Here is a 26,021-nt window from a genome sequence, read left to right as displayed (position 1 = left end):
TGCTTGTGGTAACGTACCATCACTCAGCCCCCACTGGTTTTTTGGCTGTACCTTTTGATAGAACAAAGGTATAACACATTCTGCATGAAATTACACATTGATTGATATATAACATGATGGTATTATTCCTCCAAACTGTGAATTTAGTGATTTTGGTCACTAGTGGTGTCACACACACACACACCCCTCAGGGTGTCAACTTACTAACACCTTATTGCAGCAGTTCTCAAACTTTTAGCACTGGGACCCACTTTTTAGAATGACAATCTGTCTAGGACCCACCAGAAGTGATGTCATGGTGGAAATGACATCATCAAGCAAATTAAAATAAATAAGTATAAATAATTAAAGTAAAACAAATAACTAAATAAGCAGAAGCCAGCCCTGTTCCACCAAGTGAATTTCCTCTGTAGCCTGCCTGCAATAACACCCTCTTATCCAAAATCAGTAAGGTTTTCAGTCCCACCCAGTGCCCAGTTCAGTTTAAGAACTCCTGTTTAAACCAGATCACTGTCAGGATCCACCTGGCTTTACAAGTCTCAAAAAGGTTTGCCTTATCAGCTGAAGCCTCTGTTTTGGTCCTTTTTAGTGGGGTAAGGAGCTGCCTTCTGGAGCACTTGTTTAGGTGCAGGTGCATAGGATCAGGACCATTCTGGTAGCCTTGCACTCTCCTTCACCTGATCTTCCACACCAGCCAAGGCACGTTTGCTTACTTACAAGTAAACGCAACCATGAGGCTTAGTTTCACTTTCCATAGGGCTCAATACATTCATTTGCTTGGAGGGAGGGACTTTCTTCTCAGGTGTTATTGGGGGCTGCATTCATTGGATCAGGACCACTCTGGTGTCTTTGGATTCCTCTCAGCCTGCCCTTTCCAACGGACTAAGGCAAGTTCACCTACTCACGAGTAAGCAAGCGATATGGCTCACCTTCACTTTCCATAGAGAGCCATGCATTTTTTGTTCTCCAGTTTTTTGGCCATAACTTTTGATATAAAGGAGATATTTCGCTCTGGTTTTTTGCATTGCATCCTGCTCAAAATCCCGCTTCCAAGGATATATAATATGATGGGGTTACTCCTAACCACCACGTTAGCGTGTCACCCCCCATGCGCGTCACCCCCCCTGCGCATCACCCCCCCATGCGCGTCACCCGGTGCGGACCGCACCTCCTGCACCCCCTAGCAACACCACTGCCACTGACCCTTTCATGGAATCATTGAACTCTCAAATAAAGGAACCCAGCAACTTTTTTCTGTTTTTTCTTTAATGGATAGTAGAATGATCAGAGGAATCAGGAAAAGGTATTCCTTTTCACCTCTGTTTTGGATGTGTCTATCCTTGCTCCATGCATTTTACACACAAACGAACACTACTGCTGGGTGGCCCATAACACTAATAAACCCCTGCTTTTTCATCTGTTTCCTGATCCCACTGCACCTTCAGCTCCAAGTCTCTGAATAGGTCTATAAAGAGTCCATTGTCCAGAGCAAAGTCCAAGGTATCTGCATTGTGGGGCTTGATCTCATTTTTTGACACTTTGCTTGTCTGAGTGATGTGGTCTGTCATTTGGAACCCTGAAGGCTGCCATTGGCTATCAGTCCAGGAGCATGAATCCCAGGCTGCATGACGTTGCCCCATGCTGTGATCTTGAGAGAGGGTGTCGCAGGCACAATGTTCCAATAAGGACTGGGACATGGATGGCAACAGATGATGGTCCTCTGAGATGGCATTCTGGGTGGTTTCTAAGATGCATGGTGGCAATTCCATAGTCTTCTTTCTGTAGCTTCCTGGCCCTTCACCTAATGCGGTGGGCGCCCCCTCTTGTAGAAGGTAAGGAAGCCGCTGTGGCATATTTTGTGAGATTTCCTCAAACAACTGCTGTTTAATTTGCTCAGAATCTCTCTTCACCACTGCCGGCACTCTCTGTGTCCTATACCTGCACAATCCTGTTTCAATCTGTGGTGGTTTCTGTGCTCGGTAGTGTCCATCAGTGATGGGGACCTCAACAAGAGACTCAAGCCTCAACCCTTCGTTTGGCGGAAGGTTTGTTTTGTCCGTGCTGCCGGCACCTTCAACACAGACACCGTACGTTGATGTTGAGAGATTGTTGTCCAGTCTGCATGAGGGATTACTCTTAACCACTTGTGGGGTGTAACCCATGGGGAGACGATCTGCTTGGTTTTGGGGGTGAGCAAGGGGTTTGAATGGTGCCACTTTGGCCTGTTGCCGGTAACTGGTTTCTGGCAGAGTGGATGATGTTGGGTGCTCCAGAACGCCCTGGAGATGCTGATTAATCTGAGCCAGCTGTGTCTCTGGAGAGATCGGGGGAGGCTTGGATGGATCACGGAGGGTGAGGATGTGCTCTGTGGACAGCATGAGAGTCTGAAAGTGTGGAATGTCCTTCAAATCCTAGCAAGGAAGAAGAAATTAACATTAGACCCCAGTAATAAGCTGGATCAAAAACATTGGCAGCTGCAATAGCTGGTGTAGGAGAGTGGCAAAGAGGCTGAGTTGTGAAACAGGATTCCCTGGATCAATTCTCATCACTGCCATGAAACTCACAAAGTGGCTGTACACAAGTGAAACTCCTTGTCAGGTTCAGCCGCCCATCAGCAGTATGGAGATTCTGTGACCTACTTTGCAGGGCTGCTGTAAGGAGTAATGTGTCACAGCGCAATTCCAAGGCATGTCTACTCAGAAGTAAGCCAAACCAAAATGTGTGGACTCCTAATTGGTAGGCACCTGAGATTGCCCAAGTGTCACAAAAGCCTGGTCTATTACAAAGAAACTTCCCCCAAACAGACTAACAGCCCAATCCTATCTAGCACTGGCATAATGGGACTGCACAGCCCACACTGTATCCAGTGCTGAAACTGAGCAGGCTGGAGGTTTCCTTGGAGTAACATTACCCTGTGTAGAGCCCCAGTCTGCTCATTGAAGCTACTTGGATCTGTGCCAGCTAAATCACTGGCACAGAAACAAGTAGCCCTTTGTAGAGCTGTCAGACCTGGGACAGGGGTTAGGATATGGTGGAGTCCTCATCTGTCATCCCTGCCCCCTCCCAGCCCTCCCCCACCCCAAAACACCTCTTTCCAGCCTCTGTCCCACCCTTCCCCCACCACTCCGCTACCTGGCGCTGCACTTACCTGCCCCGGAGGTCACTGGGCTGGATATGGTGCCCCTGGGATGACAAAGGCCTTCCCACCATTCCCACTTGCTCTCCAGGTGTCAAAAAGCACTTTATGGCACTTTTATGACACCCAGCACCGGTGCAGTGGCTGCTGTGCCGGTGTGCCTTTTCAATAGGATTGGGCTGTGAGTATAACAGGAATGTAATTTCCCCTACAACTATGCATGGAAAAAAAAAAGGTTCCAGAATTTGTGCCTGTAATGTGTGGACAATGTCCACCTTAAAAATTTGACCCTTTTAAAAGATCTTCTATAATGATCTGGAAACATACGTACCAAAGACATGGGCTGTTTTACAGCATGTCGTTTAATGTATTTGTAAATGAAGCAACATATTGTAGCAAAGATCGATAAAGTCATAAATACTGCTACCCCGAACAAATACAGCAGCCAGGTGTTGTCTGTGAACAGAACAAGAAAGATAGTATCAGGAACTTGTAAAGATATCCTGGTTCATCAAGGTCTTCTGACTCAGATCTCCTGGGGCTGGACTAAGCTTGGTTCTGCAGGTTTCTCCACATGGTGCATGAATGGGAAATATCTAACTGTGAAGGTACCTATTGGTTGTCAGCTGTGGCATTAAGAACATAAGAACATAAGAAAAGCCCTGCTGGATCAGGCCAAAGGCCCTTCTAGTCCAGCTTCCTGTATCTCACAGTGGCCACCAAATGCTCCAGGGAGCACACAAGACAACAGACACAACCTGCGTCTTGGCACTCTCCCCTGCATCTGGCAATCAGAGGCAGCCTGCCTCTAAAACCAAGAGCTTGCACATACCTATTACGACTTGTAACCTGTAATGAATGTTTCCTCCAGAAATTTGTCCAATCCCCTCTTAAAGGCATCCAGGCAAGATGCCATCACTACTTCTTGTGGCAAAGAGTTCCACAAACTAATTACATGCTGGGTAAAGAAATATTTTCTTCTGTGTCCTAACTCTCCCAACACTCAACTTTCATGGATGTCCCCTGGTTTTGGTGTTATGTGAGAGGGAAAAGAGCGTCTCTCTATCCACTCTGTCCATCCCCTGCATGATTTTGTATGTCTCAATTACCAACTCACCCATCAGACTTATTTCTCAAGCATCTTTGCATCACAAAAAAAATAAATGTTTGTGGTGTTTCTTTGGTGGGTGTTGTTATGGTAAGGGGATGCACTTCTGTAAAAATGTATCTGTACCTCTTAAACAAAATAAAGATGACAAAGATGACAAAATCCTTCTGGATCATAAGGGGAGGGGCAAGACTAGAGGCTGATTCAGCACTCCCTCTCCTGCTGCATTACAGCTGTAATGCAAGGTGAAAAATTTCAGCATGGATTAAGAGGGACCAGGGTATTTGCACCCTGGACTATTGTGTCCAGGTCAAATGCATCCCTGGACATTTGCATCTGGGTTTTTTTTTTTTAATGTTCCAGTCATTTGCATCCCACTATAACTGGGCAGTAAACAAACTATAACTGGGCAACAAACCTCAAGTTATACAGGTGGGACCTTGGTATCCACTGATTTGGTATCCACTCATTTGACTTACCATTGATACCAAGGTCCACCTCTAAATGCCTTGTAACAAGGAAAAAAGCACCAAAATACAATTTCCTACCTTTGTGTTGCTTAATAATTATAATTCCATTCAATTCCATTATTCATCCCATCTAGTGGCTGAATGCATAGGGCAGGAGGTCTGGTCTAGAGGGTAGAGTCTCCATTTGCCTGAAGATAACATTCGAAGGTCGCCAGTTCGAGGCCACCGGCACCATGAATGGCGAGACCTTGAAGCAGCTGACAAGCCGAGCCGAGTTATTCCACATGCTCTTTGGCCGCCCTTCAAGTGAGAGATGAAGGAGCTGCTTGTCAGCCTGCGTGGGAGGAAACTGGAGGCCAGAATGTGATACCAGATCATAAAAGATCCATCTGAAATGTTGTGGTTCTTGAAAGACAGAACCTTCTTCAATTGTAAAAATCCCTATGGGGATTTAGAACACCCTGCCTATGTAAACTGCCTTGAATTAAAGTCTGAGGAGAAATCTGATGACCAAGAAAGGTGGTATATAAATACCTGTATTATTATTATTATAGCATCTATACCAATGCATTCTGGGGCAACAATAGAGGAGCAAGAAACCTAGAAGTGAGTCTTTAAAGCTAGTTTTCCACTGATTTTTTTTTAATCCACTAGGGATTCCAGAATGGAACCCCAGTGGAAAACGAAGCATGACCTGTATATCTTAAGCCTCTTATTCCATCCTGAACCCTAGCTGAGCTGTGTGTTTTAAAAATAAAAAGTACATCTAATATAAATATACATATATTGGGACATAAATATCCAGGGTGCAAAAAAAGAAGAAGATGCAAATGTCTAATACCAGGACACATTTGATCAGGACACAATGGCTCTGTTACTGTGTAAAGATTGTGCTGTGACATCTCTCTGCCAACTTCACTGTTATTAGCTGACTGACTCTGAAGGAATTCAAATTTGATAAAACAGAACCAGTGGTACATGACAATAATAGACAATGTTCCATAATAAGAGCCTCACCTGGTAATGTGCTCACCCAAAATTCATGGGGCTTGCTTTTTTTCTCCTTATAGATCATCTGTATTGTTCCATTATATTTGGTGTCAGGATCCAGGTCAGAGAGTTCAAATACTTTGTTGTTCATATGCAATACCCACTGGAGGGGGGAGGGAGAGATTTGCATTTCAGAAAAGCCAAGTTCTGCTTTGATCAATCCCCAAAGTCCAACCACTGATTCCAGACGGAGGGTTTTCATGTGACAAGGGTGCTGGTTCACTTAGGGCGATCAGAGAAAAAGGAGGCAGATCCCCTACAACAATGGTTCCCAAACTTTTTAGCACCAAGACTCACTTTTTTTAAATGGCACACTATCAGGACCCATTTAGGTTTACCAGACTTTTAAAAAAGGTTATCTAAAAAGAAATGATATTTTATTTATTTATAATAACCAGAAAGACCCTCAAACGTTTAACTCACTATATTTTCACATGCTTGCAACCTGCAGGAGCTCAGCTCTTTGCAGAGTAATTAATAGCTTAGTATCTGATTTTTCCATAGACTTGATGCATAGGCTTTTTGACTTGATGCATAGGATTTTTCCATAGGCTTGATGCAATTAGTTATCTGATCTTTCCACCAGCCTTTTGTAACCCACCAAAAATCAGGTTGCAATGCAGCAGTGGGTCCCGACCCACAGTTTGGGAACCACCGCCCTACAAGTTTTTTCAGAAGTAACTCCCACTGAGTCTACTGGAATTACTTGGAAGTAAGGACAGAACTATACGCTACCTCAGCAAGCCTAAGGCTGCAATCCTATCCACACTTCCCTGGGAGTAAGCCCCACTGAATTTTATGGGATCTACTTCTGCATAGACATACATAGGATTAGGTTTATAGATCCCAAATGGATCTCTCTCTCTCTCTCTCTCTCTCTCTCTCTCTCTCTCTCTGCTGTTCTTTTTCAAAACTAGCTTGTAACTGAGCTGGCTTAAAAAGGACAAAAAGCAGCCAGAGAGAGGTACAAGATACAAGAGAGGGTACTTGTATCTCCTTTCTACTTCACTGATTCAAAAAGTAAAGGGAGAATGATCATCACCCAACAGTCATGGTGCTATAAACCCTGAATCCATGTCAAGCTTGTTGGTCTCGAGCAGGGGTGCTCAAACCTCTGGCCCTGGGGCCACTTGCAGCCCTTGAAGACTTCCAATCTGGCTCATGGGGAGCCCCCAGTCTCCACTGAGCATCTGGCCCTCCGGAGATTTTCTGGAGCTGCGCTGGCCTGACGCAAGTGCTCACAGTGTAACAGCTAAGTGTTCGACCTTTTGAGTGAGCTGTGGGGCAAGGGCTCCTTCCTCTGCTTGCTGTTTCATGTTTGTAATGCAGCAGCTGCAGCAAAGGAAAGGCTGGCCTTGCTTTGTGTAAGGCCTTGAGCTATTGCAAGACTTCCACTAATTCATAGAAGTTTCACCTCTAATATTTTCATTTATCTGCAGAGCCTTCTCCATCAAATGCTCGTAGAAAGCAGTAACTGGTTTTACTGAAAGATGGTATGGAAATATTTTTAATAATAATGATATCAGTAATTTAATCATGGCAGTCCTATATAGATCTGCACATGCTGTTGCCATTAAGAAGATGCAATTCAGTCATGGTCAGAGGAATGGCGCCAAGCCAAAGCTGTGGATCTCAAGACTCTGCTTGCTTACCGTTTTCTGTGTCTTGTGGCAGAACATGGTGATATGGTATTCCAGTTTGCCATACTGGCTGAAAATGTCTTCTATGGTCAGGACCTGGTTATCCTCATCTCTGAGAGCAGTGTAGGGAGGCTGTACAGAGAACTTTATAGAGCGAGCGCTGGGGATGTATTTCACGTCAATGTCCCCAATATTAGCTAGGAGGGAGAGAAAGAGAAGGAGAGAGTTGTTAAGGATTGAAGACTGGCACCATGGAGCCTTGGGACTGTGGTATTTTTGAGTCTTGAGGACCCAATCCTATCCAACTTTCCAGTGCTGATGCAACATTAATGCAGCAACGAGGTAAAGGAACAAATGTTGCCTTACCTTAAGGAGGCGTCTATGACTGCCCCACAACCACAGGATGTAGTGCACACCCTCCTGGCATGGCTGCATTGGTGTTGGAAAGTTGGATAGGATTGGGCCCTTAGTGGGTCCTTGGTATCCACAGGGGATCAGTTCCACGGCCACCTGCAGATGTCAAAATCTGCAGATGCTGTAATCCACAAAGGGGGGTCAGGGTCACAGTGCCATAAAAACTTACCTGAAGACTGCGCCTGGCTCTCCAGAGGTCATGCCAGTTTCCCAGCCTCCTCTGAAGGCCTCTTGAACACTATCGGAAGCCACTTCTGGTTTTCCTCGGAAACTACCAGTGGCATCCAGGAGATGTTCTGAGGAACGAGGAAGCCGCCTTCTACCTTCCAATGCCTCAGAGCACCTCCTGGACGCAACTGGTAGTTGCTGATGTGAACCAGAAGTGGCTTCTGGCTGCATCCGGGAGCAGTGGTGTACAAATGGGGGGGCCGCGGGCCCTGGGTGCCAAGTTACAGGGGGGTGACAGAGGCCGGCCCAGGCTTTCTGAAGTGCAAGCTTGGCATCTGCAGGTGCTCAAATCCACGGATGCCCAGTCCACGGATAAGGAAGGCCCACTGTAACTGATGTGGTGTTTTAATTGGCTGGTTTTATTTTGACTTTTCATTATTACATTATTTAAACGTCATGTCAAATACAACATATGCACCGATGTCACAGAAAAGGGCCTGTGTCAGTTATTGTCCCAATTACATTTGATATTCTCTATGTCAATACACAAGTAAGCCAGCCTTTCTAGAATGTCTCAGCTTTTTTTATTTTATTTTCCCATCTTGCCACCAGACAGACTTCATTTGAATGCTCCTCAGCTTGTGCTCCTCAGCACAAGAGTTTTATGGTCTTGCCCATTCTTGGCAGCCCAGATTCATGCTGAGATCAGTGCGTTCCAGGCGACATCACAATGTTCTTATCACATTGCCTCACCCAAACATCCAAGTAACAGTAAAACAGAACTGGGTGTCACAGTGATGGATGGGTTGACTTTTCATAATTGGCTTTCAGCAAGGAGAAAGGTGGGCTCAGAGCTGGCCAGTTCACTAGGCAAGCTGGCAGATTGGTGGAGGGCTGACCATGCCAACTCTCCTTGCTTCTTTGTTTGAATTGGAAGAGGGAGAAGGGAACAGATAGGACAGGGAAGTGTGGAGCATCTAGCCCTTCACTCTGTTCTCCTCCACACTTCCTCTTCTGCTCTGATCTTTTTTTGAACTGAGAGAACAGGTGCTGGAAAGGTAAGGAGGGGTTGGCATGAGATTTGCCACCTCAGGCGGCAGGAGGTCTGGGGCCAGCTTTGTGTCAGAACAAACAAAGCTGTGATTTTATCAAGGACAAACACTTGAACTCCACCTGGTTCCAGTGGGAGAGTTAAGCGTTCCTGTGTATTTGCCCATATTCCAAAAAGCACTGATGAAGACAGGGGAGTCCATGTCTTTAGTACCTCCTTCCTTAACTGTGAAGATAGAGGCACCCAAAGGAGGCCTGACTTTGAAGAGCTTAACTGACAGCAGATTAGTGCAGCAGAAGGTGGTCTTTGCAGGCCACAGTTTGAAAGGTCCTTCCAACTATGGAAGGCACAGGGGTTGCCTTTATACCCCTTCCACACCTGGATGACATCCAGAAAAGAAAGAGGGAAGCAATAAATGGAGTTTGCATAACATACCACAATCTCATTAGATCCTGTTAAGACAGAATCTCTCCTAGAGGAAGTCAGCCCTTGAAAGTTGGGAAACTATTCAAAACTGATTACGAGTTCCAGAGAAGCGATGACGCAATTTTGTTTAAAACTAAATTATCCCCAAAGGGTGTCATTTTATTCTTCCTCCTCACAGTTGTTGAAAATTAAATCTTTTTTGCCCCCTGGGAATTATTGCAGAAAAGGTGTTGAGATGCAGACAGATCTGTGTAGTTTTTTTGCAAGTGGAAGCTTATTTGAAAGAAGGAATTGCTTTGCACAGATGTCTTTTTCTGGCTTTCGGTGCTGGTCCTTCCCACCAGCTGAGGAAAAAGCTATTTTCCAGCCTGGAAAAAAGGTGCTGGGGGACATGGCTGCTACCTCAATGCTCCAGCTGCCAGTACTGATTCTGAAACACTTCCTGGAGATTGGTTTTGTCCATGATGCAACGTTGGAAATTCCTGTTGAAATCTCCAAGATCGTTATCAGCCCGGGCGACTGACGCTAATTCGTGAAGACTCCATGCCAAACCTGGAGTGTCGGCATCCCTACTCATCAGACCCATAGATTAGCTGGTCCTGCAGGTATGCAGTGTACATATGGTGTATGCCGGCTAAAAATCAGACCCATCCTCGCCACTGTGACAACAGCTGATGCTTGAGTGAGGCATTGTTTCTTGTGGCATAAAATACACTTATCCCACTGGTGCCTTCTCTAGTCAAACAGATTCTGCAGGTTTTTGTGTGATTTCAGAAACCTGCCTGACAAGAAGCAGCAGTGGAACAAATAGATGGAAGGGTGTGTATGTATATGTATGAAGAAACATCTCACATAGATGGAACTCCTTCCCTCTTGATTTAAGAACTGCCTCCCTCCTTGGAGACCTTCTGGTGTGGCCTGAAGACACTTTTGTTTAGACAAGACCTTTGAACTTTTTAATGACATCTTGCTTTTAGAGGCTTAGCTTTTCTTTTATAAGACGGTGGCTGCTGCTCTTATGTTTTCTTCTAATAGTGTTTTATTGTTTTAAAGATATTCTTAATTGTTTGATAGGTTTTAGTTCATTGTGTAATCTGCTTTTTAAAATTACAATTTTATGTTTTCTGCACTTTTGCATCTGTTCTTTTGTAAGCAGTTTTGGGTGACTTTGGGGAGAAAGGCGGGATAAAAATACTCTAAATACATAAATCAGTGGTTCTCAAACTTTTTAGCCCAGGTCCCACTTTTTAGAATGACAATCTGTCGGGACCCATCGGAAGTGATGTCATTAACCTGGAAGTGTGGCCGGAAATGACATCATACAGCAGGAAAAAATTTCAGCACTCCTAGGCTGCAATCTTATCTGCATGTACCCAGGGGTAAGCCCCATTGACTATCATTGTTAAAAGTATATACATTGTAGCCTGTACTTTTAGTACAGATCTCCCCAAATGCAGTCACATACCATGCTGGCATCAAGTCTAATATACTCAAAATAAAATATTGAAATGAATGGGGACCCACCTGAAATTGGCTCACGACCCACCTAGTGGGTCCAGGTCTACAGTTTGAAAAACAGCAAAATAAATAAATAAATAAGATCAGTTTCAAGTCCCTGGAAAAGCGACTGAGGGTGCAATCCTAACCCACTTTCCAGCACCTACATAAGGGCAGTGCAGCTCTGAGGTAAGGGAACAAACATTCCCTTACTTTGAGGAGGCCTCTGTGAGTGCCACCCAATTGCAGGATGCAGTATACATCCCATTGGCACAGCTATGCCTGTACTGGAAAGTGGGTGGATTGGGGTCTGAATGCCTTCAGCCTCAGGAAACTTAGGCCCCAATCCTAACATAATTCTGCCAGTGGATGGCAGTCATGGAGACCTCCTCAAGGTAAGGGAATGTTTGTTCCCTTACCTTGGAGCTGCATTGCCCTTACCTCGATGCTGGAAAGTTGGTTAGGATTGTGCACTTAGAGTGCCATGTGGGTTACCCTCAAGTAAGTTTGCGTAGGACTACACCCTTCATATTTGTCACAAGCACTGTGGAATGCTTAACATGCCCTCATGGCTGCCGTCACTGTCACCTCAACGGCTACCCCAGAAAACTAGGGTTGGGGCTTAGACTGCCAGACTTACTAGGAAAAGTGTTGAAAATTGCTGGTTTAGAATCTGGACTGGAGACTAGACTGAATTAATGTCTGTCCACTTTGGCCACTGGTGTAGCTAGGGGGGATGGGGCACTAAGTTTTGCAGGGAGCCTCCCTGCAGCGTGCAAGCAGCTCCTCCCCTTTTCTTTGGAGCCATTTGGGGGTGGGGGGCAAAACGGAGGTGAATGGCTCCCAAGGGGACAGGGAGGGGCCGCTTGCACATTGTGGGGAGGCTCCCTGCAAAACCTAGTGCCCCGCCCCCCCTCGAGCTACACCAGTGACTTTGGCTAGTCCTGGGTTCACAGCAGAAACAAAATTCAAACCTGGAAATTCCTGATTCACCACTCAAAACTGCCCCTCAGGGCGCAATCCTAACCAACTTTCCAGCACTGACATAGCTGTGCCAATGTGGCGAGCATTGCATCCTGCAGTGGGGAGGCAGTCAAGGAGACCTCCTCAAGGTAAGGGTATGTTTGTTAGCTTGGGGCTGCATTGCAACCAGGATAAGGTTGGAAAGATGGTTAGGATTACGCCCTCAGTCTCTTAGCTGCTACACTAGACCCACTCTCTGCAGAACAAGCCTCACGGATTGCCCTTTCCTCATCTATTATGGCTTCTGTTAAGGGATTCTGTTCCCTTCACAACTTGATGATAGGCAGAAATTGGACAGATGGTCCATTTCTCCCCTGTGCTCCTGGAGGCAACAGAAAGCCCATCAAGAGAAACATGGCAACCTGAAGGGGCAGTCAGTGCCTCTGGAGCAGAACAAACACTTCTGGGCTGACCCCAAGCTCCAGCACCTGCTAAAGGTTAGCAGGACTTACTGTCTTCCCGGGGGCAGAACCTATCGGAGATGATCCATTTGGAGATGCAACAGTTGGGGACAACGGCCCTCACGCGGGCATAGTAGCGCTCGGTGACCATTTCAGTCTCACTCGTGAGGTTGCAGAACTGCTGTGAGATGTTCTTGCACTCGCTTTTCTCTTGCCACAACTCGCCATACCTAGGAGGAGAAACACAGGGCACGTCACCTGCTTGAGAAGCAGCAGCGTAGGGTGGCAAGCACAGTCTGCCCAGAAGGCCAACTGAGGAGGTTGTCTGAGGTGCTGGATCAGCAGGGAAGCACCCATTCTGCGCCTCCATCTGCCTGCCCACCCACCCTACCACTCCTCCTCTCATTCCCTAGATCTAAAATAAAGAGGGGGAACAGAATGGAAGAGGAAGTGTGGAGGAACAGAGGAGAATGGTGGGTTAAAGCAACCAATCCAAGGAGCAGAGGATTCACAGTATGGAAGGAAAGGGAAGACCCACTCTACAGTGCACGACCATCCTGGTCCAGGTCAGAAACCCTGCCCTAGCAACATTTCTGGATGTTCAGCTATCCTGGCATCGTCCCTTTAAATGCTGCCCCCTGCCTAACCTGGAAGTAAGAGCAGTAACATGATGACATCACCATGTCACTCAGAGCCCTTGCATGTTGCTTTGAGGGGCCACTTTCTCTTTGAAACAAGCAGGTGCCCACTTTGAGTGACATGCAACAGTTCCAAGTGGCTGGGGGTGGGCAGTAGATGGTGGGGGCCCCCTGGCATGCCGCCTGGGGTCACTTGCCCCACTGACCCCCCCCCAGATACTCTGGTGCCCTGCCGCACACCGCTGTCATGTACAAGCAAAGAAAACTGTGAAATCACATTGTTCATATGTACCTTGAACCCAAGAAGGTTTTAGATTTGAAAGGCGTGATTCAGGCTGCTGTAACCCGATTCCTGGATCCGGAGAGGGATAGAGCCAGCATTTTGTAGAAATATGCAAATTATGTTTTGATCTACCTCTTTGGGCATTCCTTCTCTTTAATTGCCTGAGCTATTCTTCCCTGAAAGGGGTGGTGGTGGAGCCTTGAGGCTGTCTGGTGCACTGCCCACCCTTCAAATCAAAGCCAGGCATGTCTTGCCCTCCTTTCTGCACATAAAGGTATGTGCAGCCGTGCCATTTACCTGCGTGTTTCATTAGCATCTACATTTTGCCCTCCTCTGCAGAAACTGTCCACAGCTTAAGAGAAGGAGAGCACTGCATCCTGTTTACTGGAAAGATCAGAGGGGGAAGCTGTTTGAATGCCAGGTGCCCACACTCAGGCTTGCATGTTGTGACCCAGGGATAGCTCCAAAGTACAATGCACCCAGGGAGGAAAAGGCGAAAAGGGCTGTGCCAACTGGCTGAGTGAGATGATGGGATCACAGAGGACAAAGGCTGCCAGCAAAGGGGTGTTGTGCCTCCCCCAGGCTGCTCACCTTAGCCGCTTCTTCACTGATTTTGGAATGACAAGAAACAGGGCTGGCCCATGCATGAGATTAAATGAGGGAGGCTGCGATCCTATCCACACTTACTTGGGAGTGAGCCCCATTGACTATAATGGGACTTACTTCTGAGTAGGCACGCATAGGATTGGGCTATCAGTCATCTCAGGCAGCAGAGTGGCTGGGGGCACAGAGCAGAAAGGAACGTGAGGAGCTAAATTCACTTCTCCACCCCCTTCTTCCTTTTCCAATCTAGGGAGTAGGGTGGGGGGAACAGAGGCTGACACATAACTGGCAGGGGAAGGGAGGTCAGCATTCAGCATGCTTACATAAGAACATAAGAACATAAGAACAGCCCCACTGGATCAGGCCATAGGCCCATCTAGTCCAGCTTCCTGTATCTCACAGCGGCCCACCAAATGCCCCAGGGAGCACACCAGATAACAAGAGACCTCGTCCTGGTGCTCTCCCCTACATCTGGCATTCTGACTTAACCCATTCCTAAAATCAGGAGGTTGCGCATACACATCATGGCTTGTACCCCATAATGGATTTTTCCTCCAGAAACTTGTCCAATCCCCTTTTAAAGGCGTCTAGGCTAGACGCCAGCACCACATCCTGTGGCAAGGAGTTCCACAGACTGACCACGCGCTGAGTAAAGAAATATTTTCTTTTGTCTGACCTAACCCGCCCAACACTCAATTTTAGTGGATGTCCCCTGGTTCTGGTATTATGTGAGAGTGTAAAGAGCATCTCCCTATCCACTCTGTCCATCCCCTGCATAATTTTGTATGTCTCAATCATGTCCCCCCTCAAGCGTCTCTTTTCTAGGCTGAAGAGGCCCAAACGCCGTAGCCTTTCCTCATAAGGAAGGTGCCCCAGCCCCGTAATCAGCTTAGTCGCTCTCTTTTGCACCTTTTCCATTTCCACTATGTCTTTTTTGAGATGCGGCGACCAGAACTGGACACAATATTCCAGGTGTGGCCTTACCATCGATTTGTACAACGGCATTATAATATTAGCCGTTTTGTTCTCAATACCCTTCCTAATGATCCCAAGCATAGAATTGGCCTTCTTCACTGCCGCCGCACATTGGGTCGACACTTTCATCGACCTGTCCACCACCACCCCAAGATCTCTCTCCTGATCTGTCACAGACAGCTCAGAACCCATCAGCCTCTATGTGAAGTTTTGATTTTTTGCCCCAATGTGCATGACTTTACACTTACTGACATTGAAGCGCATCTGCCATTTTGCTGCCCATTCTGCCAGTCTGGAGAGATCCTTCTGGAGCTCCTCACAATCACTTCTGGTCTTTACCACTCGGAAAAGTTTGGTGTCGTCTGCAAACTTAGCCACTTCACTGCTCAACCCTGTCTCCAGGTCATTTATGAAGAGGTTGAAAAGCACCGGTCCCAGGACAGATCCTTGGGGCACACCGCTTTTCACCTCTCTCCATTGTGAAAATTGCCCATTGACACCCACTCTCTGCTTCCTGGCCTCCAACCAGTTCTCAATCCACGAGAGGACCTGTCCTCTAATTCCCTGACTGTGGAGTTTTTTCAGTAGCCTTTGGTGAGGGACCGTGTCAAATGCCTTCTGAAAGTCCAGATATATAATGTCCACGGGTTCTCCCGCATCCACATGCCTGTTGACCTTTTCAAAGAATTCTATAAGGTTCGTGAGGCAAGACTTACCCTTACAGAAGCCATGCTGACTCTCCCTCAGCAAGGCCTGTTCGTCTATGTGTTTTGAGATCCTATCTTTGATGAGGCATTCCACCATCTTACCCGGTATGGATGTTAGGCTGACCGGCCTATAGTTTCCCGGGTCCCCCCTCTTTCCCTTTTTAAAAATAGGCGTGACATTTGCTATCCTCCAATCTTCTGGTACTGTGGCTGTTTTGAGGGACAAGTTGCATACCTTAGTCAAGAGATCTGCAACTTCATTCTTCAATTCCTTAATAACCCTTGGGTGTATGCCATCAGGGCCCGGTGACTTATTGATCTTTAATTTATCAATGAGGTCTGAAACATCTTCTCTTTTAACCTCTATCTGACTTAACTCCTCGGTTAGGAGGGGCCGTTCGGGCAGCGGTATCTGCCCGAGGTCTTCTGCCGTGAAGACAGATGCAAAGAACTCATTTAATTTCTCTGCCATCTCTAAGTCTCCTTTTATCTCCCCTTTCCCTCCCTCACCATCCAGAGGGCCAACCGCTTCTCTGGCGGGTTTCCTGCTTCTAACATATTTGAAGAAGCTTTTATTATTCCCCTTAATGTTGCTGGCCATGCGTTCCTCATAGTCTCGCTTGGCCTCCCCTATCACCTTCTTACATTTCTTTTGCCACAGTTTATGTTCCTTTTTATTCTCTTCATTAGGGCAAGACTTCCATTTACGGAAGGAAGCTTCCTTGCCCTTCACAGCCTCTCTAACTTGGCTGGTTAGCCATGCGGGCACTCTCCTGGATTTAGTGGAACCCTTTCTTTGCGGTATACACCTCTGCTGGGCCTCTATTACTGTTGTTTTAAGCAGCCTCCATGCACTCTGGAGAGACTGGACTCTTTTTACCCTCCCTTTCAACCTCCTTCTAACCAGCCTCCTCATTTGAGGGAAGTCCGCCCGTCGGAAGTCAAGGGTTTTTGTTAGAGATTTGCCTGGTATTCTTCCCCCAACGTGCACGTCAAAACGGATCGCAGCATGATCACTGTTCCCCAATGGCTCAGTAACGTTTACATCTCTAACCAGGTCCTGCGTACTGCACAAAATTAAATCCAGAGTCACCTGTCCTCTGGTGGGCTCCTTGACTAGCTGATCTAAGCCACAGTCATTTAGCACGTCAAGAAATCCGGTTTCCTTATCGTGACCAGAACACAAATTGACCCAGTCAATATGAGGATAATTGAAGTCCCCCATGATTACAACCCTGTCCTTCCTTGTCACCTCCCTGATCTGTTTCCTCATTTCAAGGTCCCAATCAGATTTCTGGTCTGGAGGACGATAGCACACCCCCAGTATTACATCGCTGCACAAGCCTGGTAATTTAACCCACAGAGATTCTACGGTGGAGTCGGACCCACCTTCAATCTCTACTTTGCTGGATTCTATCCCTTCCTTAACATAAAGGGCCACCCCACCTCCAACACGCCCCTGCCTGTCCCTCCTGTAGAGTCTATAGCCCGGGATTGCGGTATCCCACTGATTCTCCGCATTCCACCAGGTTTCCGTTATGCCCACTATGTCAATATTTTCCCTTGTCACCAGACATTCCAGTTCTCCCACCTTTGCTCGTAGACTTTGGGCATTCGCATAAAAGCATTTATACACGGAATGCCCCAGGATGGGCTGCTTATTCGCTCCTTTGTCCCCGCATCCTCTCATTGTGCCAAACCGTCTATCACATCCCATCACGCTACCTTTCCCAATTTCTTCTCCTACCCTGCCTTTGTCTTGTTGTTCTCTAACCTCCCCATCCTCATCCCATAGGGATGCTTCTTCAAGCATTGGGAGGTCTTGGGCTGGCCTTGCCTGGAGAGCAACTCTGGCTGGGCCCACCCATGCAGCAGAATGAGATGGTGAAGTGGACCGCACCATCAGCCTGCACTTAGGCGATGTCTTTATGAAATGCTCCTCCACATTAAAAATGAAACTCCTTGCAAGTAGAAGTCCAGCATTTTAGGAAGAAAGGTTCTGGTCCAGCTTCTTCCCTGCCATGCTGGATTTCTACTTGCAGAGAGTGTCTTCAACATGGGGAGACATCAAGATGAACAGCAAGGGTTTGGGGGGGAGGATTGTAAGTTTTAGAGAATCAGCCTGTTTTATGTCTTGTAAGTTCTTTCAGAAACCACTTTCAGAGTTGAGAAACAGAGAGGACAAAGCTGGAACAATCAGAAGGAGGAGAGGTGAGAAATCAGGACACCTTGATGGGATTATCATCAGCGGCAATCCATTTTTTTTCTAAGCTGGACACCTGGGCTATTGCATCATTTTATTTTTTGCAAGAATTAAAAAATATATATATATTAAAAGGGGGGGGGGAGTGAAGCCATCATGCCTTCTGCCATTCTGCTTTCCTGGAGAGGACGGCACTGTTCAGCTGACTGGAGTGGGTGGTGGGTGGGCAGGCAGGCAGTCGACTCCAATCCTACATCTAAGCTTTTAACTCAAAGAATGTTTCATAGATCCCGCAGAGTTAAGTATTTTGGAATATTTTAGGAAAATAAGAATTTCTTTTGTTTTCTGAATTGTGTGTGATCTCTTCAATGTGCCACTGATTCTTTCGGAGGGCTTCTTACTCTCCTTCTTGATAAACTCTTTTCAGTTTTTATTAAACTTAAATAATAGTTTAATTTGCCCAAGGAATTGGTGTTTGGATGAGTAGAATCAACACATGCCTAGCTAATGTGGTGCCTAGACCTATTTGGCTATATTAGCAAAGCAAAAGGAGTACAAGATAGGCAGCTGGGCTGGCTGCTCTTTGACAAATCCAAACACTTTGATAACAGGGCAGTGGTGACAAGCTACCAGTTTTGCATTCAAATCAGGTTGGCCAGAGAGAAAAGGTTGGGGTAGAATAATTAAGTACATCATTTAAAGAGATGCAGGTTGCAGTGAGGAAGAGCAGTGGTGTTGCTATGGGGGTGCAGGCTGCACTGGGTGACGTGCGGGGGGGGTGACACCACTACTCACCAAAATTTTTAAAATCTTTGTATTTTTGAATAATACCATCATGTTATATCTATCTATCAATCAATGTTTAATTTCTTGCAGAATGCAATGAAACAATCTGCATTGAAATATCTCTATTCTATCAAAAGCTATAGCCAAAAAACCAGCGGGGCGATGATACATCACCATGCCTACCACCCAGGGATTGCCCCGCCCACTGTGTGGGAGGAGGTCCATCATGGGGGGTGACACATTGGCCTCCCCTTGTAACACGCTGGCCTACCCTTGTGATGCAAACCCTAATAATAATTATAATTATTATTAATTAACAGTATTTATATAATGCCACTGAGGAAGAATGTGGTGGTGATCACAGGTATTTATTGATTAAACTCCCCATCAGAAATTTAAGGTTATAAAGTGTATTTGTCTGGCACACCAATATCTTGAGATGATGTCAGACTGGTGGGACCGTCTAGCAATATCTTGGCACAGGGACATTGCAATTTGTAGCTTAAGAACTGAGCCACCATGCTACACGAGCACAGATGCATCCCGTTCCCTAAACAAGCACTATTAGAATCTGCCCCATTACGGCAGAATTTTCTTCTCTTTACCTATGTGTTTTGTACATTGACCTATGTGTTTTGCACAGCGGTAAAACAAGCCCTAAGATTTCCTATTGTCCACTTCCCTGGGAAGCAGAAGCAACTTTCACAGTATTCACCTTCTTATTCTGGAGATTTGGGGTGTTTTTTTAAGGATGCAGCCTTGGGGAGCTGCAGGGGTATGTGGTTGCTTTTGGGGAACTGATACTGTTTAAAGATTTCCTGCTGCCTGTCTATACTGTTTATAGTATAGTATATGTGCTTGCTTGCTTCCTCTTGCTCCAATGTACATTTGTAAACAAGCATACCATTGAGGAAAAGGAAGCAATCAAACAGAAAGAGAGTCAGCGTGAGTCTTCAGAGCAGTCTCACGGCCCAATTCTATCCAATTTTCCAGTGCTGGTGCAGCTATGCCAATGGGGCATGCACTGCATCCTGTGGTGGAGGGACAGTCACAGAGGCCTCCTCGAGGTAAGGGAACATTTATTCCCTTACCTTGGAGCTGCAATACAGCAGCATTGGTGCTGCAAAGTTGGATAGGATTGGGCCCTCAGTTTCCCCAAAAGCAACAGCATACACTTGTAGCGCTTCAACACTGCTTCTCTCCATCAATCGCACAAGTTTGCCTTTTGTTTTTTGTCCTGGGCCACTTTCCAAAAATTTGTTCCAGTCCCCACCTTGGCAAGTTAGTGTGACCTGCATTCCTCCCGGAACATTGCTTGAACATCAATACCCATGATGGTGATGATGATGCTAATAAACCTTGAAAGAGAGGTTTGGTCTTTCACTTTTCACGTCAAAGCAGTATTCCACGGCAGCCCTCTCCTCCCTCCTTGAAAAACCCAGCAGGTAAAATCAATATCCAGGAGTCACGAATGAGAAGGCTCAGCACTCTTACTTTTTATACTCCACGTCATACACTGTGCCTGGAGGCACCTCCTCGGTGGTCTCCCAGGTGAGGATGTTGTCAAAATTGATAGACACAAAGGTCGGTTTTTGAAGGAGCTGCGATCTCTCTGCCAGCAAATTCCCTAGGAAAATGAATGGTTACTCGAAGGGAAGGACTGAATTGCATGTCATTCTTTTATGGACATACAACATTCACTTGAGACAGTCTGGCCCACCACTCTCCTCTCCTGTGCCCTCTTTGGCTCTACCCCTTCTTCCTTTTTCAAGTCAGGGACTAGGTGGAGCAATGGGGGCAAGGGGGCAGAAGGAGTGAGTGCCATCCAGCTGATCTGCTACCTGTGGCCAGTGCAGTCGTCCCTCTGTATCCAAAGGGGATTGGTTCCAGTGTCCCTTTCGGAAATTGGCATCCACAGGTGTTTAAACCTGGCACCACAATACTTGATGATCATGCCAGTCCCTCTGGAGGCTGTGCTGACCTACAGCTGAAACCAGGGTCCTCCATGGGGCTCAGAGCAAGTCCCTGACGTGACTGGAAGTCACTTCTGGTCATGTTGGGGAGCTGTACTGAGGTCTGGGGAGGTGCAGGGCAGCATCCGTGGTTGCTGGAATCTGCAGGCACCAAGACCATGACTGCCAAGGACTCACTGTACTGGGAAAGCCCTCTGTCAAAACTTGAGGCACATCTGAACAGGGTTCCCCCCATCTCTGAGTAAGAACATTCAGCCAGAGAGGATCAGAATACCTGCCAGTGTTTTGAACTTCAGTGCCTTTAGCAGCTGACTGACAGGCACAGTTGTCACTGGTGAAGTTTTTCCTAGAGCAGAGCTAAATGACAGGAAAAGTGTCACTTGCTAATTTCTGTGTCCTAGTTCCAGCGTTCCTCAATCTGTGGGTTGGGACCCATTCGGTGGGTCATGAGCCAATTTCAGGTGGGTTACATAGCACCTAGCACAGCCACCATTGAAAATATGGGAAGATGGGATGCTGGAAAGGGGGATAGCTGTGTTGTAATTTTGCTTGTATCAAGATTACAAGTAGGTTTTTTCCTTTTCTTATTCACTTTGCCATTGAAAAATGGCTGAGAAATAACCCAACTTGTTGCTGCATTCTCAGGAAAGCAGCAGGCTCTGGCATCACGATGACTTTACTTTCTGTTTGATGATGTCACCTCTGGACATGACATCACTTCTAGAGTGACATCATCAAGCCGAGAGTAAAGTCATTGTGATGCCAGAGCCTGCTGCTTTCCTGAGAGTCCAGCAACAAGTTGGGTTGCTGCTGATGTCCTGGACAGATTGTTATTCAAAAACGTGGGTTGCGGTGCTAACAAGTTTGAGAACCACTGTCCTAAGCTGCTGTTAGAGGCCCAGGAGCAGGCCCAGAAAGGAAAAGGTGGCAAGCCAGTGTTTGCACTGTGGATAGGAGAATTCCACTTTCTCTTTTGAGAAGTATTTTCCAAGCTTTCAAGGTGGACTCTGGCCTGGGTGTGCTAAGGCAAAGGCAAACAGTGATGGGGTGTGATAGCCCCAGCTCTGCCTTGGTGTTTTTTTTGTTTGCTTGTTTTTAGTTCTGCTAATTTGAAATCAACAATGACTGTTCCTCTAGCAAAGGGTAACTGGGCCCTTTAATCCATCCACCACTCCCCACTGACTGTGGTTGCCAAGTAAAAAAAACAACAGGCACATATTTGCATTGGTGAAAAGGCTTCAGGCTGTCCTTAGTATGAAAAGAGTCTCCAGCACTGGGGTTTCCCCACCTGTAGAATGGAATGCAGCAGAGGAATGTCATCCAAGACATTGGCTGGGTCCTTATGTTCTCCCTGTAGAGCGGGAGCAAAAGCGGCATTGCATCTTCCTATGCGGGCTGGATAATCTCGACATTTTGCTCCAGACCACCTGGAACGAGTCCACGTTGATGATCCTTCTGATGCCAACACCAAGCCTTGCAAAACCTGGGTTATTGCTGGTGGGAGAAGGAGCCACAGCACGTGTTCCTCCTGATGGTCTGGGACTGGTCACATTACGAGAATGTAAGAACCCAGGCAGACCAGTCAAACGTCCCTCTCGCTCAAATGTTCTTCAAACATCCCTCTCGCCCTGCTTTCCCCAGTGGCTAACCAGAAGGAAGGCCCACAAGCCCGAGATGAATGCAATTGCCTCTCCTGCAGAGACCTTTGGAAACTGGTGTTCCTTATGGCCATCATGGCTAGTTGCCATTGAGGGTACTCTTTGTGAATTGCCCAATTCTCTTTGAATGCCAGCTAAATAGGACTGGTTGGAGACACTCTAGCTCAGTGATTGTCAACCTTTTTCATTTCACGGCACACTGACAAGGCATCAAAATTGTCAAGGCACACCATCAGGTTTTTGACAATTGACAAGGCTGCCAGTGGAGGCTCACATCCCCCATTGGCCTACTAACAAATGACCTCTCCCCAAATTCCTGTGGCACACCTGTGGACCACTCACGGCACACCAATGTGCCATGGCACAGTGGCTGAAAATGGCTGCTCTAGTTTACCTCTCCCTCTCCTACAGAGCCATTCCGGCCGCTAGAGCAAAATGGAGGAAATGTCTCCATTTTGCTCTAGTGGCCCTCCTAGTGGCCTGGAATGAAGGAGATGGGGAGGGGACGCTTGCATGTCATGGTGAGGCACCCTGCGAAACTTATTGTTTTGCACCCCTTCTACTACACTACTGCCACACACAACACAGTCCTGGACTGGGCTGCCTCCCTGCAGCTGCTGTTTGAAAGCACAGGGAAGAAGAACATGCTTAACAGGTGGTCATAAATCATAGGATCATAAACCTGCCGTACTTAATTCTGTGTTGTACTCTCTGGCTCTGCATTCCAAACTCTGCCCATATAACAATAAGTTCCACCTGATCCCCTGTGAGATCATCAACCGAGCTATTAAACAGCGTTACAGTTTTAGGAGCAGGGGACTGGGCTGAGATTGCAACCCTGTGCACACTTATCCAGGAGGAAGTCCCATTTAACTCTGTGAGAGGTATTTCTGTCTAGGATTGCACTGCTGGTCAGTTGGCAAAAATACTCTGCTTCAGTCCTCAGTGCAGGAAAAACAACCGCAAATTAAATGAATCCTGCATACAACACTGGGAATTGGAAACAAACAGGAAGGTTTTTTTCAGCCTGTGAAACAACAGGATCAGGACAGGATCAGGACAGGACGGGGTCTTGCATTATTGTCATTGGATCACAGCTTAACAGCCCAATCCTAACCTATGCCTTACGCACAGTTCTGCAGTGCAGGTTAGGTGCAGGCTGGAGGTCACCTTGGGGTAAGGGGATATTTTTCCTTTTACTCCATGTAACAGCCCAGACTACGCTCTGGGGCTACTTGGATCTGCACCAGCTATTTAGCTGGCACAAATTTGAGCAGTCGGTGTAAGGTTGCAAGACCTGGAAGTGAGGATTAGGATTTGGTGTGTGCTGCTGCCACTGATCCCACCCCCATCCTGGGCCTGATCTGCCTCCCCAACCCCCTCCCCAACCCCAGAACACCCTCCCACCACCAACTTCCACCTGGGGTGACCAGATAACAATGGAGGACAGAGTGCCTATACCTTTAACTATTGCACAGAAGAGGGAATTTAGGCTAGCACAGCTTTTTAAAGCTTTCTATGTTGAGCTGCACCTCAATGGGGCTTACTCCCAGGAAAGTGTGGAGAGGATTGTAGGTTAAATCTCATGCTTTGCTTGGTGGGAAGGCTTGCTTGTGTGATTGCCTGCACCATCTCAATGGGGGGGGGGGCATTTGGCAAACACTCCCTGGGTTTTTTAAAGCAATCCCCTCTGTTGCTACCACACCTGCCCCTGTGTGTGTGTGTGTGTGTGTGTGTGTGAGAGAGAGAGAGAGAGAGAGAGAGAGTGCGCGAGTGAGCTTGAGCTCCACCTTGCTGCACGTGTTCTGGTTACAGAGATTTTTGGCCCCCCCTTCTCCTCTTCAGCCTCTTTGCTGGCTCAGGGGCTCCAGGAGTGTTACTGTTCCTTTGCAAGGGGAACCTCTTCCAGGGCTCCAGGGCTATTTCCCTGCCTGGGGGAGGCAGAGCCTTTTTGCAGTGTTTTGGGCTGCCTGGAAATGGATCGAGACGCCAGTGCAGGGCAAAGGAGGCAAAGGTGTGTGTGACTTTTGGTTTCCCCACCCATTAGCATCGGGACAAATCGGCAGATAAAAAAATCTGTGGATAAATAGGCTGCAACTGTATAGGCACTCTGTTCTCCATTGTCTCTCTGCTTCCACTCTCTGATCCGTCCAACACGAACATACCCACTGGGCCAGCACAGGGTCCAGATCTGCCCACCTCAGCCCGTCATGGGTCTCTGTGCCGGCCCAGCCGACACCCAAGTTGGCACAAATGTGCTTTACAGCATGTTTATGACACTTGGGAGCTAGTGCAAGGGGCCTGTGCTACCTCAACTCATCATCAGGATTGCACCCTAAGAACTGCTGTGAGGGGGGCAGCGTTGTCAACTTTTTCATTCTCCCTGCTCCTGTGCCTCCAATTGCATCTTGTTCTGCAGGTACATTAATTTCCATAGAGTGAGAAGCTGCTTCACCATGCTAGTTTGTCCAAACACCTATTAAAGTTACCTGTTGGGGCGGTTTTATTTTATTTTATTTTTTTTGTAAGGATAGTACTTAGCATTTGTCTAAATTTCATATTTCAAAGCATTTCATGTATGCTATTTTAGTGATCCTTACTATCATCTTGTCATGTCGGCCATAAGGTCATTGTTATTATGCCCCTATTACAGGCAGAAGACTGAGGCTAAGCGCAATGGCTCACCTAAGGGGCCCTAGCTGAGATGACATTTGAACCAGGGACTTCCCAGAGGGTTCTCAGCTCACACTTGTAGCCCCATTGCAATATCTGCGCTAATTGGGTAGAAAGGCCTTCTTGGGCCAGCATTCCCTTGCATTTTATTTATTTCCTTACTGACAATTCCAATGGTAGGTCCAACCTCAAGAGGAGTTTCTCCTTAAGGAAAGGACCTCCGTTGAACACCACTGTGACCTGCTCAATGGTTGTGTCCAAGTCGAGCAGTGACTGAGGGCTCAACCCCACCAGAAAGCCCATCTCCCTCGGCTGAGCCCTCAGTGCCAGAGGCAGTGATCGCACCCAGCTGGCCACCAGGGGGTGGGCAGGTGGTTACATGGGGGGCCCCAATGGCAAGGTTTAACCTCAGGACCCCCGGCAACCTTGCATCAGCCCTGAACATGCCCAGACTCACAACAAATGTGATGTGAACATGAGCCTCCCACAGAAACAAGACTGACCTGCCTGATGAACTCTTGCTGGAGTTGAAAGAAGTCAGAGTTCTTGAAACATTTAGTGAAAAAGGCAAACTGAAGGCCAGGCACGGCACTTACCCGCTAGGGAGCATGAGAGCCAGAGGAGGAGAAAAGTCTTCATTAATAGCAGGGGAAGACCGGACGTGAAGTGAAGCTCAGTTTTCTCAGCCTGGCTGAATCACTTTGCAAAGACTTCAGGGTCCTCCCTGGCAATCCTGGGATCCACCCTTCGCCTGGGCCGGGGAGTTAGTGCAGTCGCCTCATTCCCACAGCCGCGCATGGAGCTGAGCGACTGACTGTGAGGACTCTTGTCAACATAAGTGCCACAGGCGTGTGGAGGCACATGAAACAGACACCCTTTCAGTGTTCTAAGCCGGAGCCAGGCGTGCTTCCTGATAAGGAGCTTCCTGCTGACATTCCTCATGAGGGGCTGGTTTTTCTGCTCCGGCAGCTTTCTTGCTATTACCTCACCAGGCAGAAGTTGTGCTCTGTGGGTGAGCCTTGGGACTTCTGCAATTTTTCTTATGCTGCCACTGCAGGTGAAGAAACACGAGGCTTTCCAAAAAGCTGCAGGCATATCTGTACTGTGCCTTCATTATGAACTCAACATTACTGATGTG

General features: G+C 47.1%; 1 protein-coding gene across 1 annotated transcript; it reads right to left on the bottom strand.

Moving 5' to 3' along the window:
• Positions 1-1,247: 1,247 nt before the first annotated feature.
• On the bottom strand, positions 1,248-25,745 carry LOC136635909 (interleukin-22 receptor subunit alpha-1-like). The gene is made up of 7 exons (XM_066610989.1): positions 25,480-25,745; positions 20,074-20,206; positions 12,436-12,614; positions 7,417-7,601; positions 5,732-5,867; positions 3,468-3,592; positions 1,248-2,411 (listed from the first exon to the last, which is right to left on the bottom strand). The coding sequence occupies exons 1-7, from the start codon at positions 25,520-25,522 to the stop codon at positions 1,395-1,397; spliced, it is 1,818 nt and encodes a 605-aa protein (XP_066467086.1). The 5' UTR covers positions 25,523-25,745; the 3' UTR covers positions 1,248-1,394.
• Positions 25,746-26,021: the final 276 nt, after the last annotated feature.

The sequence above is a fragment of the Tiliqua scincoides genome, unplaced genomic scaffold, assembly GCF_035046505.1.
Source record: "Tiliqua scincoides isolate rTilSci1 unplaced genomic scaffold, rTilSci1.hap2 HAP2_SCAFFOLD_130, whole genome shotgun sequence".
Classification (NCBI taxonomy): domain Eukaryota; kingdom Metazoa; phylum Chordata; class Lepidosauria; order Squamata; family Scincidae; genus Tiliqua; species Tiliqua scincoides.
This window is presented reverse-complemented; position numbering and strand designations above follow the sequence as displayed.

Bases quoted from the DNA above. Each gene is read 5' to 3' on its own strand.
- LOC136635909 (XM_066610989.1), bottom strand. From the start codon at position 25,522: ATGAAGACTTTTCTCCTCCTCTGGCTCTCATGCTCCCTAGCGG. The intron at 12,615-20,073 runs GTAAGAGTGCTG...TTCTCCTCCTAG, and splicing joins TATGACGTGGAGTATAAAAA to GTATGGCGAGTTGTGGCAAG. The intron at 5,868-7,416 runs GTAAGCAAGCAG...TCCCCCCTCCAG, and splicing joins GCCACAAGACACAGAAAACG to TGGGTATTGCATATGAACAA.